The sequence below is a fragment of the Monoraphidium neglectum genome, assembly GCF_000611645.1.
Source record: "Monoraphidium neglectum strain SAG 48.87 unplaced genomic scaffold scaffold00840, whole genome shotgun sequence".
Taxonomy (NCBI): domain Eukaryota; kingdom Viridiplantae; phylum Chlorophyta; class Chlorophyceae; order Sphaeropleales; family Selenastraceae; genus Monoraphidium; species Monoraphidium neglectum.
The window spans coordinates 1-19,711 of NW_014012788.1; the positions used below are offsets into that span (position 1 = coordinate 1).

At 65.3% G+C, this 19,711-nt stretch overlaps 5 protein-coding genes across 5 annotated transcripts; 4 read left to right on the forward strand and 1 right to left on the reverse strand.

Annotated features, from left to right (window-relative positions):
* Positions 1-754: 754 nt before the first annotated feature.
* MNEG_5565 (hypothetical protein) lies at positions 755-1,393 on the forward strand (the record flags this gene model as incomplete). The annotated part of the gene is made up of 2 exons (XM_014045955.1): positions 755-836; positions 1,125-1,393. 2 exons carry the CDS (start codon positions 755-757, stop codon positions 1,391-1,393), a joined length of 351 nt encoding a protein of 116 aa, XP_013901409.1.
* A 1,493-nt stretch (positions 1,394-2,886) lies between these two features.
* MNEG_5566 (hypothetical protein) lies at positions 2,887-4,239 on the forward strand (the record flags this gene model as incomplete). Its single annotated transcript, XM_014045956.1, has 5 exons — positions 2,887-2,968; positions 3,184-3,232; positions 3,522-3,581; positions 3,761-3,896; positions 4,144-4,239. The coding sequence occupies 5 exons, from the start codon at positions 2,887-2,889 to the stop codon at positions 4,237-4,239; spliced, it is 423 nt and encodes a 140-aa protein (XP_013901410.1).
* A 3,391-nt stretch (positions 4,240-7,630) lies between these two features.
* Positions 7,631-8,671, reverse strand: MNEG_5567 (hypothetical protein; the record flags this gene model as incomplete). Its single annotated transcript, XM_014045957.1, has 3 exons — positions 7,631-7,903; positions 8,172-8,276; positions 8,615-8,671. 3 exons carry the CDS (start codon positions 8,669-8,671, stop codon positions 7,631-7,633), a joined length of 435 nt encoding a protein of 144 aa, XP_013901411.1.
* A 6,058-nt stretch (positions 8,672-14,729) lies between these two features.
* On the forward strand, positions 14,730-17,075 carry MNEG_5568 (hypothetical protein; the record flags this gene model as incomplete). Its single annotated transcript, XM_014045958.1, has 8 exons — positions 14,730-14,791; positions 15,103-15,164; positions 15,430-15,489; positions 15,698-15,771; positions 15,910-16,108; positions 16,295-16,353; positions 16,644-16,749; positions 16,933-17,075. The coding sequence occupies 8 exons, from the start codon at positions 14,730-14,732 to the stop codon at positions 17,073-17,075; spliced, it is 765 nt and encodes a 254-aa protein (XP_013901412.1).
* Positions 17,076-18,590: 1,515 nt separating this feature from the next.
* MNEG_5569 (hypothetical protein) lies at positions 18,591-19,538 on the forward strand (the record flags this gene model as incomplete). Its single annotated transcript, XM_014045959.1, has 1 exon — positions 18,591-19,538. One exon carries the CDS (start codon positions 18,591-18,593, stop codon positions 19,536-19,538), a length of 948 nt encoding a protein of 315 aa, XP_013901413.1.
* Between the last annotated feature and the right edge of the window lie 173 nt (positions 19,539-19,711).

The window sequence follows — 19,711 nt, forward strand, 5'->3', positions numbered from 1 at the left end:
CTGCCGTGGCGCCGCAGCAGCAGCCGCCGCCCCGCGCGGCGGCGCGGGCGCGCGCGCCGCCACGCGCGCTGCGCGGGGCGGACCTCGTGCGGCGGGCCAACCTGGCGGGCCCCTCCTCCCTCTCTATTCAATGGGCGCTGGCCGAGCGGCCGGCACTCGGTGACGTCACAGCCCCCCACCTGCGGCTATCCATCCCCGTCCGGGGGCCCGCGCCGCTCTCGCTACCGCCCTGCCCTGTGCTGGAGGTCGATTTCACCCAGCCGGGCTTGTCCGACGCCGCCGCCGGCGGCGCCGGCGGCACCGGCTGCAAGTGGGCGCCGGGGCTGCTGTTCCCGCCGCCGGCGGCGGCGGCGGCGGCGGCGGCGCGGCTGGGGCGCGGCGGATACGTGGCGCGGCGCATCGCGGTCGCCAGTGGGCCTGTCGCGTGAGCGCCCGACCCGTTGCCTCCTTTTCGGTCCCGCTGCGTCCGCTCTTCTTGCCCATGCAGCCACCCCTGCACAGCACCCCTGTTCCCTCCAATGAACGTCTCACGCGCCCGCCTCCCCGCAAACCTGCCGCGTCGCGCTGGCTTTTGCGGGCACTGAGGCACCTGTCGGGTCGACCCCGGCGGCGGCCATCCTCCTGCTTACAAACCTGAGCTTGAAGCCCCGAATCTAAAACCCTGAATCCAAAACCCTGAATCCAAAACCCTGAATCCAAAACCCTGAACGCTCGGTCCCGCAGGTATGTCGACGCGTTTGCCCTGCTGGAGGGCATGCTGGGCGAGCCCTCGCGCCACGCGCTGGCCTGGAGCCGCGCCGGCGTGGACTGGGTCGTGGCCATCCACGGCGGCGGGGGTGAGCGCGCCGCGCGCCGCGCGCCGCACTCCGCATGCCGCGCCGCGCACCCCGCGCCGTGCATCGTGCGCCGCACGCCGCACGGCATGCGTGCAGGGCTGTGCAGGCTATTCGACGACGTGCGCTAGGGCGGGCGGGCGCGCAGCAGATGGGGCGGGGATCGAGGAGCCGGCCGTTTGCGCATGGCGAGGATGAATTGCCGCGGCGAGCGGCGCACCGCGGCGGCGGACCACCTAACCTGCACCGCCGCGCCCGCGCCCGCGCCCGTGCCCGTGCCCGCGCCCGCAGCCGGACTGTACGCGGTGGCGGTGCAGCACCTCTCGGACTGGCTGCTGCAGGCGCCGCCCGGGGAGCTGCTGCTCGGACTGTCCCCGGCCCGCGGGCGCGCGCCGTACGACGACGCGATCTCGGACTGCGCGCGCAGCGCGGCGCCGCTCGCCAAGCGGCGCCACCACGCGGCCGTGCTGGTGGGGACGCCGGCGGCGGTGCGGGCGGAGGCGGCGGCGCTGAGGGCGGTCGGGCGGGAGGTGTGCTGCATGCCGCGCGCCGCCGCTTGAGGTCGGGGGCGCACATGCACGCGTAGGGGGTCATGTATGCTTGCAGGAGCGGCGGCGGTGCGGGCAGACTGCGCGGCGGCGCGGAGCGCGAATGCGCGCCTCCCCTGCGCATGTATGGCAGTGCTCGGCGCATTGTTGGCGAGTGTACGTACCGTATCCAGGGTTTAGGAACCAGGTACAAACCCAGGGGCCATCCGGGTAGCAACGCACGAGAAGAGGCATAAAGAGCGGCCATGTGATTCATTCATGTCTTCCTCCAACATTCCACACCGCAAACAAGCACGCCGTCGCCGTCCACCTGTCAGTGGCGCCCTTTCTAACCCTGTGAAGATACGGGCGGCGCGCCCTTGCCCGCTTTGCACAGTGTATTTGCGGCTGGCAGCTGGCACATATCCTCATACGGAAACCGCCGCACGCTTTCTTTCTGCTTGCGCCGCAACGGCGGGTTTTCCGGTCGTCAGCCGCATGGAGGCCCCGCCTTCAAGGCACCCTGCGCACAGGCGGGCGGGTGCGATGGTCCCACTTTGTAAAGTTGTAATCGAATATAAATAGTGTCAATCATCAAAATTATACCGGCAGCCGCCGTGCACGCCTCATCGCCCACCACGCAATCTGCGGACCAGAGGCCATCCGGCATGGTTGACTGGTCCTGATTGCCTGGGCTGGGTTGGGAGGTGTTCAAACATCCCGTGGCGCGCCACACCCAGCCCCACAGGCTGGCGTGACGTGTGTGCTTTGGTGTTGTAAAGAAGCCTTGCGAGCTTTGCAGGCCAGGTCAGCGCCGCGGGTAGAATCAGGGATGGAGCGCAAAGGCACAGGGCAACTACCGGTGGGGTCGCCCCGGCCCTGCCCAGCCTGAAATGCACGCACCCCTCCTCTCGCGCGCGGCCGGCGAGCGGTGCCAACACCGTTCAGGGTGGGACGGCCGCCGTCGCTGCGCTGCTCTGCGCCGTGCGATGCAGGTGCTAGGGTTGAGTTTGCTGCTCCCTGTTGTCGCGGCGGCGCAGTCGCGGTGGGTTCGCCATGAGGCGCTCAGAGCATTCCGGCCGCGGCGTGCCGCGTGCGCGCGCCAACGCCGTTCCAGGCCACGTGGGCTGCGAAGCGGTGGAAGCGCTAGTAGCGAGATGCGGTCGCCGCTGTGGGCCGCCGGCCGCCTGAGGTTGGCCCGCTGGCCAACGGCAACCTGTTCGCGCACGGCTGGCGCGCAGCGAGCCAGCGACCTCTGCCGCCTGGGCCCCATTCGCGGTTCATGAGCACGTGATGAGTGACCTTTCACCTATTGGACCCGCTGTATACCCAGCATCTTGCTCTGCTTCCTTTGATGCCGGACATCCACAAGTGACTCGAGTGTGGCAGCGAGTGACTAGCAGCAAGAGCTCTGCAGCGCCAGTCCTTGTGTGCCAAACTCGATTTCGAAGGGCTCATACTGTCACACGCATTCATCTGTACGCGAAGCACTATCATCCAGCTAAGCTCTTCGACACGCAGCACAAATGGCGTGCTACCTCGGTTGCCGGGGCTGCTGCGCCAAGCTCCGCTGGCTCATCTTCATCCTTGCCACGCTCGCGGCCGTGGGTGAGCCAAGCAGCGCCAGAGAGGCATACCGTAGTCTGCGGGGTCCACGCCAGCCGCGGGCCCGTCATCGTTGATGCGCGGGTGGCGCAAGCGGAGTTGAGGAGGGAGGGATTTCTTCTGGACCTCCTTGCCGGTCTCACCCGCGAGGCGCTGGTGATCTATTGGGCAACAGTTCCCGTTGCCCCGACGCCCTCGGTCGCGCCCTTACCCCGCAGCATTCATTGTGGCCGGTTTGGTGAAGACCGTCACTCCCAATGGCGGCGAGTGAGTGCATGCGCAGCGTGCGAGGCGACCCGCAGTGCAGACGACGCGCCTGCGGCTCACTCTTACCTTCCAGCTGTACACGTCGACGCCTGCGGGCCGCGCATCACTCCGCCCCGACACTGAGCTTCGTCTACTGAGACAGGCCGCCTGCACCTCTTCGCCTGGCCATTGAGCTGACCCCTGCCACCTCTTGAGCACGGCGTTTCCCTCCTTGCGGCGCATGCCCCTCGCGCCTCGAATCACGCCGGCCCCCCTGCCTTTGGTCCCTCCCTCCCCTTCACCCTTCCAGCTGGAGGGCCCTGTTCGTGTGCACCACCAAGGACCAATCCATCCAGGACGGCGGCGTCTGGTGAGCCAAGGGCCGCGGCACATCGCGCCATTGCTTCTCGTCCCTGAACGACTGTCGTTCCCCCAACCACTGTCGCACCGTGCCGTGTTGCCACGGACGTTCGCATCACCTCCACATCTGCGCCGCCAAAGCACGACCCTGAAACCACGCATTTGGAACCGCCCACCACAACCCTGCAGCTGGCAGACGTTCTGGCGCAACGCCGGCGTGCCCTTTGTGGTGCTGTGCATCGGCGTCGCCGCGCTGGCGCTGTCGCTGCTGACCTGCTGCTGCTTCTGCTGCGCCTCGGCGCCCGGCTCCAGGCGTGCCAAGAAGGTCGGTCCAGGGGCAGCTTCTGGGGTGGCTAGGCGTGGGCAGCAAGGGTCGAGCGGATGGCTGTTCATTGTCCATTGCGGAGAGTACCCCGCACAGGAGAGGGCTGGCCGTCGTTGGGGCAGCGTGCGGCTTTTGGTAGAAGAGCAACGACGGCAGTCGCGACGCCACTGCCGCATCGCACTTTGCCCCATCCACTCACACGCGTCCCTACGCGCGTGCGTTTGAATGCAATATTTAAATATCACAGGACCAGCAGTTCATCCAGGGCGACACCTACGACACTGGCGCCCAGGGCGACCAGTATGCGTACGGCGCCCCCAAGCCCACTGTGGCTCACGTGTAATCGATCTGGACCCCGGACGCGGCCGGCAGGTGCTGTCGACCACGGATTCGGCGTCGCGCTGCCGCGTGCTGCAGGAGCTGCCCCTGCAGACAGGCGGCGCACGCTCGCGGGCGTGCTGCTATTGATTGACCAGGCGCGTTTGCTTTTTTACCGACCGCGATTTGTCCTTCGCCGGTATGTGTGCGCGCGCAGAGGATTCCGGCGATGGCACCGCGTTGCCCTTTTTGACCCACGGCCTGACCTAGCACCAGCCCCGGCTCCTGCACCGCACCCGCGGCAGCCGCGCGGGTGCCGCAGCGAGCGGCTCACCAATGCATGAACGCACATGCGATCTTGTGGCGGCGCGCGCAGCCGCGGCGCCGCGCGACTGGCTGTTTGCTTTGAGCGGGGTTTGAGCCACCCCATTTGACCTGAACGAATGCCGCGAGATTCTGGCGTGTAATCATAGGACTGAGGAGCAGGAGCTTGCACAAAAACAACACCATAACCAAGATTTGGATCTGAAATCTTCCCACCTGCAGTATAAATTTGTCACCAACAAGCAAGTGGGGCTCACAGGCCGGCGTCGCCGACGAGTGAGGCAGGGCGACGGCGCTTCCGCAGGGGCCCAACTCGAGCTGTATCGTAAACCAGTCCGGTCACGGTGGCTGCAACGCTTTGTGAAGCGCAGCCTTCAGGCCCCGCTGCCTGTGAGGGCGGGGCTTTCACAGTGGCTGTCAAAATGCGGCGCCTGTTTTGAAACTCTCAGGTGACTCGCGGCTGAAAGAGTGCAGCGGCGCCGGCCGTTGCGCGCTGGCGATGTGGCTGGTGTTGGCATTGCAACAGCTCGCGAAATGCCTGTGTGTTGTGTTGACAGACAGCGGCAACCAACTTCAGGATGCATGGGAGGCATGCACTTCGCGCCTTGCAAGCAGAAGTCATGCGTGGACCGCCACGATCGTTGAGGCTCGGGTTTGTCGCGGGGTGGCAACAAAGCGGTGTGACAAAGTGCAGGCCGGTGACAGCATCATTATCGTACCGGCGGCGGCGGTGTTGCCCGGCTGGGTGCCTGATTGCCCCGTATGACTTTGATGCATCACTGCAGCGATTACAATCTGTTGTTTGATATCGTCAGGGACGGATCGCGACTTGACAGGATGCCGCGTGGACGCCTGCTGTTGGCGGTGGGCCTGGTCCTATGTGAGCGTTCGGATCATTGCGAATCCCTTTCACACATGCGAATTGTCATGGATGTTAACTGCCACTCAAACGTGTGACTTCCCCTCTGCTTGCAGGCTGTGTTTGCACTGCCGCAGTGCGCGTGGCACCAGCGACATGGCTGCATAATGCTGACAAGGCGCTGGCGGTCGAGGGCGACAGCCAGAGAGTGGGCTGGGGTGGCGGCCGCTGGGCCTGCCTGGCAGGAGAACCGAGCTCTATGCTGAAGCTGCAGCTCACAGCGGGTGCCAGCACTGCTTACAGCACGCACCGGAAGCCGTTGCAAAACCCATGCATCGGCACCAGTGATGCCAGTACCTGCTGCACTCCTGTCGACTGACACCTGCATGCCCCGCTGCGTTTTGTGCATCCACGCAGCACAAAAGCACACATTGATACCCACACAAACGCTGAACATGTGCAGGGCAGAATGCCCCGTATGCCCCGACTGCCCCCGTCGCCCCAATTGTTGGGGCGATGACCGCCCCAAGCGCCCCAACGGCCCCAGCCACCCTGCTCAACCATCTGCTCCTTGCAGGGCAAGGAGTGTTACCTCATAAGGAAGGAGAAGATCTGCCTGTCCAACAGCAAGTGTGTGTGGTGTCACAACAAGTGAGTTGGGGTGCTGCTGTTGAGATGCGAACCGCGGGTCTCGCACCGAGCACGACTGCTGATGATGCGCCCAAGGTGCCAGTGGTGGCGGCGCTAGTGGCTCTCGCGGTGTTGCTGCGGCACCCGCGTTCCACCCGCAGGTGGAGTCCAACTCCTGGCAGCGACGGCGTCTGCGCAGCGGCGGACAAACAGGGCGAGCTGCCCGACTGGTGGGCTGTAGAACGCCTGGTTTCAGGGTTTACGGCTGCGCGGCAAGGGCAGATACCGCGTTTATAGGTTTGAGGCAGGATAATCAGTCAATGGTTCGGCGCAAACATGCGATGCCATTGCGTTGGCCGCGGTGCTGGGCGGGCACGCAAGGGGCGGTCGCAGCAGCGCGGCCTGCCGGAACGCGGTGTTGCTGTGAGCGTGCTCAAACTCTGATGAATGTCGTGCTGCACTCTTTGATCAGGGTGTATACTTGCCACCGCAAGAGACAACACGGCGAACTCCACATGCAAATGTGACGGGAAGGCGCTCGGACTCTTGCATCTCTACACGCTTGGAGATCATCACCTCCCTCGCGCCAGCCGGTTGGAAACTGGTCGCCTGCGGGGCGGTCGATGAGCTCGCTCTGTGCTCTTGCCGCCCACCAGACTCCAGTGGATGTGTTGATCGAGTGCCCTGCCACGGCTCACCTGCGTACTCCCTGCGTTGTCGGTTACACTGCTGCTTGATGCTGCCGCAGCCCCGTTACCTCGTTTGCAGGCGATCGTGCATAGCCTTGTCAACACCGCGTTGCCGAGCTCGTGAATTGCTGCTTTGAGCTTGCGCCCTTGTCCAGCTGCAAGACGGCGGCCGCCTGCGAACAAGGTACACCCGCCTTGCCTGGAGGAGCTGCGTGCTCAGGAGATAAGTCGGCCAGGGTTTTAGAGATCAAGAATAATTGCCAGAGGTTTACAAGAGCAAGGAGTGTGTGTGTGCGGCACTTTGAAAAGAGTAATTGCTTGATAGGTGCAATCAGGGAGTACAACTGGTGACGCGCCGTATGTGCATAATGCACGACTTTGTGCCGCGGCGTCACCGCAGGGTGCTGGCCTCGTACACAGGGGCATGCACAAACAAAAAAGCATTGCAAGTGTCAGCCGCCTTGCACCAGCTTAGCACCATAGACCATCAGAATGTTCATGTCAGCCATGCTATTGGCTGCCAAAGCAGAGGTTGGCGCAGGGATGCAGGCAACACGCTCATGGTGTACGTTGTGGCGTAGCCCATGCAAGCTGAACTGCATCTAACCTCGTTGAATGCACGGAGCGCTGCAGCAGCGCGGCCTACGCTGCCTACGGACACCTGGGCCGTCACACACACTCGCTTTTATGCCAAGCAACACGCTTACGGGCACGCTGCCGACTAACGTAAGCAGCGGAGCAGAAAAGCGAACAGAAAAGGGGCCATGCACGGGGCTGCTCGGCGCCATCGTGAGCCCCGGAGCCCGCTGAGTGATGACCTCGCAGCCGCCCGCGCGGCCACGCACCGACGCGTCCAGTGCCCTCAGCTCCAGCGGTCTGCCTTCAGGCCCCACTGGACCTCCTGCAGGTCCGCCTTACTTGAGTCCCCACTTGAGGTCCCGCACGTCTGACTTGAGCTCGTACTTGAGCTCCCGCACGTCCGACTTGAGCTCATACTTGAGGTCTCGCACGTCTGACTTGAGGTCCCATTTGAGCTGGTTGAGCTCTCTTGTGACCTCCTGCAGGTCCCGCTTGAGCTCCCAGTTGAGTTCCCTGAGCTCGGCAGAGGTCGCCAGCCCTCTCAAGATGTTGGATACACACACGCCCAGCAGCACGGCGCCCCAGCAATAGGTCGCGGCCTGTGCCAGCTGCGGGCGGGGCACCGATGATGATGTGTACGTCTCGGTGCAGGCCACAATGCAGATTGCATCGAGGTTGCAGAGATCCGATGGTGGTGCGATTGACAGCAGTGCAGTGCTGCCGTGCCCCAAGCAAGACAAACGCATGCTCCTGTGTTTGCGAGCCGGCCGCTGTGCGCAAAGTTGCTCAATACTCGTGGGAGGCGCCTAAGGCAAGGCCAAACCCTGCACCTAATGCCGACCATGCCATCAGGGCGTCCCAAAACCCCCAACCCACCACGCTGAGCACCTCCGGCTGCCAATCGCCGTCGCCGCCGCTGTTGCCGCGGCTGCCGACGCGCGTGCGCCGCACGTTTGAGCCGCGCCCGCCGCCGCGGCCGGGCTGCGTCATAAGAGGGTGGTACAGATGTTGTGAGTGGGCAATGTTGTTTGAGTGTGCGTGTCCGACCCTCCCCACATCTTCGTATCAGCGTGTTACATGTATCCTGCGCCAGCAGGCGCATTTGGACCCAACAGCTAGCATGGCTTAGTGCTGGTCACTGCTAAGCTGGATTAGGACGCAAGCTGAACAACACAATGCACAAACCCAACCCCCACATCTGGCGTTACTGACGGCTGGATGCCGATGCACAAAGCACAATGGCTGGGTGCCGCACCACCATGAGGGGCCTCATGCCCACACTTGCGAATGTTGTTGGTGCGCTTGCTGCTGGGGCTCACCTGCAGCGTCGCGCCCACGGCTGCGAGCCGCAGGCGCGCGTGCATCACGTTGCACATGCTCTGGCGTGGCGTGGCGAGCGCCGCCACTGGCCTTGCCTGCCGCGTCCCTAGCGCAGCACTGGGCCTGAGTGGCAGCATTGGCGCTGCCCGGGCCAGTCACAGATAGCTTCACCTGGCACAGGCCAGCGCTATCGCATCTCCCTCCTTTCTCTTGAGTACCGATAGCTTACGAAGATCGTTTCTGAAAACTTACTAGAGATTACGCGATCTGCACACCCGCTCGAGTCCCGACGCCCCGGCCCTTAGCGGTCGCCAGGACCCCCGAAAACTCACAGTATTTCATACAAACTGCGGTCACCGCCGAACTACCCCAAGGCGCCACGCGTCCCGCCTTCCGGTCCGGCCGCTGCCGCTCTATCTGCAGGGTGCCACGCGGCGCCGCCTCTCGCCTTGTTCCCATTACATTTTCATTCCAACCTCAAAGACCTTTGCTGATTGTGGTTATGATATTGACGTCAGTCGTGCTGCTTTGGCACCCACAAACTAAGCACACCCCCTCACAGAGCGCGATCCCTGGCAGCGGCAGCGTCTGTGCGGCGGCGGATAAACAGGGCGAGCTGCTAGATTGGTGGGCTGAACGCCTGATCTTGAAGTGTGCGGCTGCACGGCAAGCGACTCCACCGCGTTCATACAGGCAGGGGTGGCGGCAGGCGGCTAGGCGCACACGTGCAAGTCCAATACTGCTGCGACCACTGGGCCTGGCAGGCCCGCATGGGGGGGGGGGGGGGGATTGCTGCAGCGCGGCCTGCCGCAATTCAACGGCACAGTGCGTGATTGTGCTCAACCTCTGGCTCATCTTGCGCTGCATTCATTGATCAGGGACACCACGCACAAACGTGACGTGAAGGCCCGCCCTCAGACACGCGCACCGCGAGGTTTTTGGGGACAAGCGCCTCGCACACGTCAGGCGGTTGAAAACTTTTGCCTGCGTGGCAGTCAATGTGCTCGCTCTGTGCTCATGCTGCCCCCCGACTCCAGCGCACGCACGTGTGCCGTGGCTCACCTGCGTGCGCACTCCATCCCTGCGTTCTGCATCGCTGCTTGATGCTGCCGCAGTTCTGTTTGCTCGTTTGCGAGCGTTTGTGCCTAGCCTCGTCAGCTGCGCCCTGCTGAGCTTGTGCATCATTGCTGCTTTGAGCTTGCGTCCTAGTCCAGCCACAGGGCGGCCGCCTGCAAACAAGTTACACCGGCCTTGCCTGGAGTGAGGAGCTGCTAGTTGATGATGAGGAGAGAAGTCAGCCAGGTTCTCAAAGACCAAACTGATTAGTAGAGGTTGACAAGAGCCCTGAGTGTGTGTGTGTGTGTGTGTGTGTGTGTGTGTGTGTGTGTGTGTGTGTGTGTGTGTGTGTGTGTGTGTGAGGCACTTTGAAATGAGTAAGGGCGTGCTTAATAGGTGCAAGCAGGGAGTAACATAACTGGTGACGTGCCGTATGCGTATGCTGATAACGCATGATACCATGCCAGGGCGTCATCGCAATTCCCTGCTGGCCTCGTACGCAGGGGCAGACATAAACAAGTAAGCATTGCAAGTGCCAGCCGCCTTGCACCAGCTTAGCATGAATAAACATGAAAATGTTAGAAACACTTTCATACACAAAAACAACACATATCAGCCATGCTTTTGGCTGCAAAACCGCATGCTGGCACAGGGATGCAGGCAACACGCTCGTGGTGTGCGCTGTGACTCAACCCAAGATAAGCTGCGCCTAACCTCGTTGAATGCGCGGAGCGTTGCAGCAGCGCGGCCTACGCTGCCAGCGTATGTACACCTGGGCCGGCATACACACTCGCTCGCTTTTGTGTCAGTCAACACGCTTACGGGCACACTGCCGACTCGCGTAAGTTGCCGAGCAGAAAAGCGAACGTATGTAATGTGGACCATGGGGCTGCTCAGCGCCAGCCCCGGATCCCGGAGTCCGCCGTGTGGCCTGGCAGGCGCCGGTGCGGCCACCGATGCCTCCAATCCCCTTGCGGACTCCTCCAGCTCCAGCGGTCTGCCTGACTTGAGCTCCCACTTGAGGGTCACTCCCGCAGGTCAAATATAACGTCCCGTTTGACACGAGAGCGTTGTAGAAAATTGGTCGCCTACCACGCACAAGCCGGGACCTTCCTTTGTTGATTGCTTGCCCAGGCGCCCACCCCACTGGACATCAGGTTTGCTCGGCCGGACTGATGACACCCCCATCTCGCTGGCTGAACTGCCGCTGGCTGACTTACACAATGGCTAGCTGGCTGGGCCTCGCTCAGCACCCTATCTGCAAGGCCAAACCAGTTGCCAACAAGGCACCGCCCATGCTCCACCCTTCGACACTCTTGAGCTCTCGTTTGACCTCCTGCAGTTCGCGCTTGAGCTCGGCAGTGGTTTTCAGGAGTTCCATGAAGATAATGATAGACACGGCTTGCACAACCACCCAACAGCAGGAGCCGACCACTGCCAGCCGAGCCAGCTCCTGGTACAAGGTGTCCTGCGAGCAAGTGCGTGGGGCACTAGTAATGTGTACATCCTGGTACAGGCCACAATGCAGATTTAAGATTGCATTGAGTTTGCTTGCAAGATTCGGTGGTGGTACAATTGGCAGCATGTCCCGTGCCACCGCGCCCCAAGACGGGTGCATGCTCCTCACCAGCACTCCCTCCGCGAGGCCGCTGTGCACGCATATGGCTGCACGCTCGTCAAAGCTCGTAAGAGGCCCCTAAGGCAAGTCAAAAGCCTGCAAGCGTGCGGACCATGCCATCAGGGCGCCCCACAACCCCCAACCCACCAGGGATACCGGCTCGGGCCGCCGACCGCCGTCGCCGCCGCCGTCGCCGCCGCTGCCGATGGGTGTGCGGCGCACGTTTGAGCCGCCCCCGCCGCCGCCGTCGCCAGGCTGCGTCACAAGAGGGTGGTGCAGATCCCACGGGCGAGCTGTGTTGGTTGAGTGTGTGAGTATTCGACCTTCCCCACGTCTACATACATATCAATACCGTGTTACATGTATCCCTGCGTGCGTCACCTGGCGCCGCCGCATTTGGACCCAACGGCGTGGCGCAGTGCAAAACATGCTGGTAGGTCACTGCTCAACTGTACCAGGACGCACGCTCAGCGCAACAATGCACAAAACCAACACAGACATAAGGCGTTACTGCCTGCTACACGCCGACGCACAAAAGCACGAAGGCTCGGTTCCCCTGCTGCCTGCGATCGCGAAAAGTTGTTGACAGTACGCTTGCTGCTGGGGCTCACCTGCAGCGTCGCGCCCACGGCTGCGAGGCGCCGGCGCGCGTGCACGCTGCACGCGCTGTGGCACGGCGTGGCGATCGCCGCCATTGGCCTTGCCTGCCGCGTCCCGAGCGCAGCCCTGGGCCTGAATGGCAGCATTGGCGCTGCCCGGGCCAGTCACAGATAGCTTCACTGATTCACCTGGCACAGGCCAGTATCTCTCTCCTTTCTCTTGGGTACCAATAGCTTACAAAAATTGTTTCTGACAACTTACTAGTGGTTACGCGATCTGCACACCCGCTCGATTCCCGACGCCCCGGCCCTTAGCGGTCGCAAAGACCCCCGAAAACTCACAGTATCTCAAACAGCTGCAGTTACCGCCGAACTGCCCCAAGGCGCCACACGTTCCCCTCCTCCGGTCATCCGGCCCGGCAGCCGCCGCTCTGCAGCAGGTGCCACGCCGTGCCGCGTCTTGCTGCAGAAAAGGCATCGCCAGCCGCGCGGGACCGTAAACGTGGGTGGCACAATGGGGCGCCCCTGGCGGTGACAACGGCAGCGGCGGCGCTGCTGCGAGATGGACGCAAGCAGCGATGACGTCAGCAGCGGCGGCGGGAGGGCGGCGAGTCACACAGCGACGCCTCTAGCAGCGGCGGCGGCGCGTCGGCGGGCGACCGGTGGGACCCACAATTGATTATCTGTATCCGACCACGGAGGGAGACGACAGGGCGGCGGCGCAGTGCCAGGCCGGTCGCCTCGACTTTCGCCAACGAGGGCGCCCTTGCGGCTGGCCGGCTGCCGATCGGCGCCGCCGCCGCCGCCCCCATCGCCAGGCGTGATGAGCTCGAGGCCCGGGAGGTCGAGCCCGCCATAAAGCCGATACCACACGAGTTGAAGATGGACCATCAAGTCCCTCGCATGGCTGCATGGCGCGCTCGGCGGCGGCCGTGCCGCGGCATCCGTCAAACGCCGGCGGCGGCGGAGCTGCGGCCTTTGCGGCCTCTGTCGCGAGATCTAAGCTGCCCGCTGCACTTCCGGTCCAGGTAGTACTGCCCCAGCGCGTGGCCCAGGCGGGCATTCTGGTGGAGGACCAGCGGCGAGATTGGCCAGGTGGACTGACTAACGCCGGGCGGCGGGTCCTGCAAATAGTCCAGAGGGGAGCGGGTGCTGCAAGGGTGGGCAACGCTGTGAGGGGCTCCCTCAGGATGCTGTCGCCCACGGTGGTAATCCGTCAGGGCGTGGGCGCCCCGACATGGCGGCCCCGACCAGCAGCCCAATCAGCAGCCACACCAGCCGCGCGGAGCGCCGACACCGCCGGCGCACCTTGAGGTGGGCCACTTGATGTAATGGGGTGGAGAGAGCGTCGGGGTTGGGAGAGGGTCCATCGGCATGGCTTGTGCACTGGCTTGCAGGCGCCCGTGGTGGGTCGAGCGGCAGGGGGTGTTGACGGGATACCCTTCTAGGCTCCTCCACAGGGCAGTTTGCTTGGTGCATGATCAAAGTCGTGTCTCGATCACAGGGTGATGGGCAAGCGGGCCGCCCAAAAACGCAACAAGCGCACGTGGCAAGCTGCTGTGCTGCAGAGCCAAGGCTGACACCGCATGCAGTGGTCACCGGCCACGTGCAGCGATGTCAAGTATTTGACGTGAAAGAGATGCCTGATTACACACGCAGCGTGGCTGTGGTGCTCTACAGAAGCAAAGTGCTTTGTGGCGCTCCACATGTCACACTTTTGGGCCAGCTGAGGCACCGCCAAGCTGCGAGCTACTCTGCACCAGCTCTGCACATTTGCCCTACGCAATGACGCTCAGCCACCCAGCGTGACACCTGGCCGCAGGGGGAGGGAGAGGATGAGAATGCCTTGACGGAGCTGCTGCCCCAGGCAGCTTCTCCAGCAGTTCGGGTTTATTTGCAGCAGCGGGCTGACTTGCCCATAGAGCCCCGTGCGCATCGGCCTTGCACACTCCAAGCGGACCAAAGCAGAATCGCTGGGTGCAACCGCGCCGTCATGACACCGCATCTCAGCCGGGTGCCACCTTCACTGACATGGTCAGGCAGTCCGCAATCTGGCCCACCCAAACCAGGCATCATGCGTGGGCTGCAGCAGCTTGAGTATGCTGAATTTGTGGTCTGGAAGCTTTCCCAAACGCTCAGCCCCCTTGGTGCTGCCAGGGCAAGCAGCACTTTCTGTTGTGGCACCGGTGCCGATCGACGCCCCGCTGAGCTGCGATCTTGCAACCGCGTGACGATCAGCACTCGGAACGCACTGTGCCCTGTGATCCGAGCTTCTATACATCGTTGGCCAGCAAATCACCGACTCTCCACGCGCCTTGCACAGACTCGCCTTCAGTGTGCAGCGTCCCCGCAGCATCCTGCAGCAAAGGGCGTGACAAATGATCAAGAATACAATAATCTTCGTGTAATGTTGATAAGCGCGGGCCAGCGGTGCCAGCAGTGCCAGCGGGACCGATCATCCATGCTGTGCTAGGTGAATCAAAGGCAGGCATCTCAAGGGCGCCTGACGGGCCGAGAGCAGATTCTTGACAGGCGCAGGGGCCTACATATTGCAGCGGCCTACGGCACGCCCCGCACTGGGCGTCAGCCCTTGCGCGCAGCTGATGGGCGAACAAGTCGCTGCTGTTGTCGCAGCGGCTCACCCGGCACACAGCGCGATCGCACCAGCAGCGCTTCTGGTCCGGCAGCGTGTACTCGGGCAGCTGCTCTCCCGCTGCCCCATGCGTCAGCACGCCCACCCCCAAATCTGCCAACACATGCGCCAGCAGGCGGTCGCACTCGGCAGCAGCCCGACCCGGAGGCCCCTGCGCCGGCACGGGGCTCCAGCGCTCCGGTGGCGCGATGGGGGCGCCGGTGCGGCTCAATGTATATGACCTGACCCCTCAGAACGGATGGACTTATTGGTGCGTGCGTGGAATCCCCCCTGCCAGTGCACGGGTGCATGCGAGCGCAGAGGGCAGCCACCTGCATGCATAAGTTTGGGTGTGTCTGTGTTCGTGCGCATGGGCATTCATGCTTGCATGCCTGCTTACTTGCTGTACATGGCATGCGTGCGTAGCATTGCTGTGGGTGTGTGCATCGCTTCCACAGGCAGGGCAGGCTCCAAGCGCGCAGAAGACGACGTGATGCCGCCGCAACGCGCCTTCCAAGGGTAGCGGCGGCGCGGCGGCCCTCAGGCGCCCCAGCCCAACGCCTGCGCGCCCCCCCTCCGCAGGTGCGGCGTGGGCGTGTTCCATACAGGAGTGGAGGTCTTCTCTGTTGAGTATGCTTACGGCGGTGAGTCAAACAAGCTTCGTCCTCCGGCAGGGGAGGCTTCGCGTATGGAAGTGGTTGCTGCGACGTGGCCCCACGCGCGTGCAGCGCCGCTCAGGGTTTCAGAGTGCTGTGCACACAGCCGCGCCGCCGCTCGCGCCTCGTCGCCGGCGGGGGCCCGCTAGGGTCACAGGGGCCGGCGGCAGGCAAGCCAGCTCGTGCTCCGTGCCGCTGCTGACCCGTCGCTCGTGCATGAGTGGCTGCTGCTGCTTCTCGGCCGCACCCGCAGGCCATGAGTATGACGTCTCCGGCGTCTTTGCCACCAACCCGCGGGAAGCGCCCGGCGCGGGTGAGCGCCCCGGGCAGCGGCGGCTCTGCTTTGGGGCGTTGCGGCAGCGTGGTTCGTGGGCGGCTGCGCCCTGCCGCGATGACGGGGGGCGGGTTGCGCATGGGTGCTGCTCACTTCAACGACTTTCTTCAAGCTCAGACTTGACGTTGTCACCTGACCATTGCCAACCCTCTGGATGGCACCCCACTGTTTTCCAAAACCCCTGCAGTACTGTTCCGCGAGTCGATATACATGGGTGACACCGACCTGACGCCCGGGCAGGTGCAGGCGCTGGTTCAGCAGGTGGGCGGCCCTGCGGCGCCGACGCCACCCTCTGATGGCGGGCGCGGCCGGCGACGCTGCGCAGGCGCCGCCAGCGGCGAAGCGCCCTCGGCTGGGGAGCGAAAGTTGAGCGAGGCTTGCGTGCAGCCGCCTTCACAGCGGCTCTCGCACAGAGTGCGCGGGCTGGGGCGCAGCGCGTCGCCGCGCGCTCTCATCGCCGGCGCCAGCAGCCTGCGCCTGTGGTTCCAGGCCCCGGGCGCTGCTTCCTCGCGACGCCGCCGCCTGGCCCGCCCCCTTTCGCCGCCGCAGATGGGGCAACAATACAAGGGCAACGCGTACCACCTTTTGCAGAGCAACTGTGCGCCTCTTTCCCGGCCCATAGCAGGGGCGCCGCGAGCAGTGGCAGCCAGGGGGGGCAAGCCTGCGGTTTACGGGTCCGAGTCGTGCCCCGCACCCTCAGACCCGCATCTGCGTCATCGCCCGCAGCCGCCCCCTGTCTCAGGGACCCCTTCCGGCACGGCCCTTGCCGCACCCCCCACTGCAGGCAACCACTTTGCCTCAGACCTGTGCCTGCAGCTCGTGGGCCGGCCCGCGCCCTCCTGGGTGCGGGGGATCTTCGGGGCGCCGCAGCGCCTTTGGGGGCGCCCGCCACCTGCAAACCCTGGGCCCGCCATGTGGTGCAGACTAGAGGGTCCCCGCCACACACACGCACACGCAGCACCCGCCTCCACCGCATGCACCAGCGCTCGGCCGCGGCTGCGCGTCGGCCGCCCATGCACACACGCGTGCGGGCCCTCACACACGCGAACACCATCCTCCTCGCCCCCCTCGCCGCCCCTCCCTCGCCGGCACTCTCACGGCCCGCCCCCCTGCTTCCTGCACCCGGCCGCCAGATCAACCGGCTGGCGGGGCTGGCGGTGATGCTGCACTGCCTGCTGCCACCGGCGTGGGTGCCGGCGCTGCAGACGCCCAGCATGAGCCCGGATGAGGAGCCGCAGGGTGCGACAAAGGGGCGACCGGGGCGCCTGCGCGACGCCTGCACCCCCGGCTCCGTCGCAACGTGCCGCCGCCCTCATGGCCGCAAACCAGCGACGGCCCGCTGATCGCGCCGCCGCTTGTCATGCCCCGCCCATCCCGGTGCTCATCACGGCTCCGCGCGCCCGCCCGCCGCATCCACCGCAGTCCTGGTGTCGGGCCGCGCCCACCCGCGGCGGCAACAGAAGGACGCGAGCCGCCAGCAGCTGCTGTCCCCGGGGGCGCCCTCGTCCTCGGACGACTTTTTGGACCCCCCTCGGCCGATCACGACGCTCGGCGGGCGCGCGTGACGGCCGCGCCGCGCCCGCGGGCGCGCCGGCGGCCGCTGCGGCCGGGCGCGGTGTTGCCGAGTAACCGGTTGCTGGAGGCGTCCTAGGAAGAGGAAACCTTGTTGATGTTGACCCGCACGGTGCGGTGCAACCCCACAGGACGCCCGGATTGCATCCTGCAGGCGCCTTTCGCCGACGGCGGCGCCGGCCGCACGCTGGCGGTCGGCGTGGCCGGCCTTTCCAAGGCCTGGGATCGGCCCCCGCGGGCCGCCGCGGGCTGCGCCCCCGCCGCCTCGCCCCGCTGGCGGCCCCTAAGTTTGGCCCCCACGCCGCGTTCATGCTCTGCGGCTGCTGCTGCCTCCGGCTGTGTCGCCCTGGCTGTGCCGTGCTGGTCCAGGCTGTGGCGCGCCTGCTCCGGCTGCTCTGGTTGCAGCACGGCTGGCTGTCACAGCAAGCCCCTGTATATTGAACTATTGCCCGCCGTGTGTTGCCCTGATTGTAATATTATCCCCAACGGACGAGTGGTCGTTGACAGCCTGGTGACGCGCCACCTGGGCGTGAGTACGCGCATGTGTGTTTTGGGGGGCAGGAGCCACGGCCGCCGATTTGTCGCAGTCGGTGCGAGTGGCGCCAGCCGGTGCTGAGCTCCGCGACGCAGTGTGGGAGCCCGCAGATGGCATTGCCGGGGGTACGGAATGGTTTGGATGGGGTGGGGACGCGAGAAACGGGGGGCCCCGGCGGCCGCAGGCATGGGAAGGGCACCAGGAAGGGCAGTGTAGCAGGCAAAGCGGCAACCGAAGCCGTGGCGCGAGTTGACACAGGGGACGGCGGTGCAAAAAGGGTCGCGTTTGGATTCGTCGATCAATATATTGGCAACATGGAGTGTGACCCATCCTCCCCGTTCCTCCCTGCTGAGGTGCTGCGCAAGGTGCAGCTCCTGGCACTGAATGGCGAGCCCAACCCCTCCAGCCGCCTGCTCCTGCTTCTATCTATGTGCGGCGTATGCCATCAGTGGCGGCAGCTGTGCAGCGAAGTGGATCAGGAGACAGCTCTAGCTTTCGACGGATTGGAGACGGCCCCTCCAGCCCGCGGGGGCGTCATAACGCGGTTCAGAAAGACTCCGTCGTCGAAAAAGACTGAGGTGTTTGAGGCTGCAGCCAGGCTGCTGACCGGTGAGGCTGGCCAAAGAGGACGGAGCGCGGTGTGGCCCCATTACCAGCGGGTCGCCCGCGAGCGCGATAGCAGCGGTTTGACTTGGCGATCGCATTGCTTGTACGCGCGACCGTTGCCCCTGGGGCCCGCTGTATGCGAAACTCCCGGCCCCGGTGGCTGCAACGCTCCACCCAAGGCACTTGCCTGTGCGAGAGGGATCCTCGGAATGGGGGCGTGAGGTGCTCGAAATCGTGGCCGTGTCGTCCACCCGCCCCGGGGCCCGCCGTCTGGGGCCGGGCCCACGGTGCAGCGTACCAGGTGGCAGCGCGCTAGGCGGCGGGCACCAGCCTCGTCTCGACCAACGGCCCTCCCTCTCATCGTCTAATGACAGGATATGGCGAAGTCTCCCTGTCCGGCGACTGCGTGACCGACGCCGTCCTGGCCGCGCTCGGCGCCGCCAACGGCCCGCAGCTGCTCAGCCTGCGCGTACAGTCGGCCGGCGCGGTCACGGACACAGCGCTCGCCGCGCTGTTCGCCGCCGCGCCACGGCTGCGGCACGTGCAGCTGGCCGACCTCGGGCCGCACGTCACGGGCGCCTTCCTGCCGGCACTGCTGGGCAGCTGCCGACACCTGCAGTCCCTCCACTTGTCGGGCGTCCCGGGGGTCGATTGGTCGCGCATGGACTGGGCCCGCGCGGCGCCCGCGCCTGCGCCCGCCGCGCCCGCCCCCGCGGCCTGCCGCGCGCTGCGGCTGCCTTCGAGCGCCTGCGAGGAGGCGGGCGCGGGGCCGGCCGGTCGCGGGGGGCGCGGGGCAGACGCGGCGGGGGACCAGCCGTGGCCGGCGTCCCTGGGCGCGGTGGCTGCGGCCAGCAGCAGCGGCCGCGGGCCGGCGCTGTCACCCCCGGCGTCGCCGATGCAGCAGCACTACATGCAGTCGTCGCCGCTGGGCGGCGGGCCAGAGCAGCAGCAGCACGCGGGCGGCGGGCGGGAGGCGGGCGCGGGGGGCAGCGGCGCCGCCGGCGCCAGCGGAGGCTCGGCGAGTGACGGCGGCGGTGTTGTCGCCTGCAACAGCAGCAGCAGTAGCAGTAGCGCCGCCGCCCCGGCCGCGCCGCGCCTCCCGCTCCCTGCGGCGCACCCCGCCGCCGCCACCACTGCTGCGCCACCGCCCGCGCCCGTGCGGCAGCCACCACCCGCGCCGGCGCTGGCGCGGCTGCACGTGCGGGGGGCGCGGCTGGACGGGCTGCCGCGGCTGCTGGCGCTGCTGCCAAACTTGACAGAGCTCGAGCTCGACGGGCCAGCAGTCAACATTCAAGTCGCGTCGGTCACCTGGTGAGTCCGCCCCCTCCATCCCCTCTCCCCCCCCCTTGCGCCCGCACCCGCTTCACGGCCGCCAGCAACGGCGTTCACGTCTGAAATAGTGTAAACGTACGGCGCGTCGCTGCCCAGCAGCCAATCCCTGCGGCGGCTGTTTTCCTAATCAGCCAGCCCACGCAAGCAGCATACGGC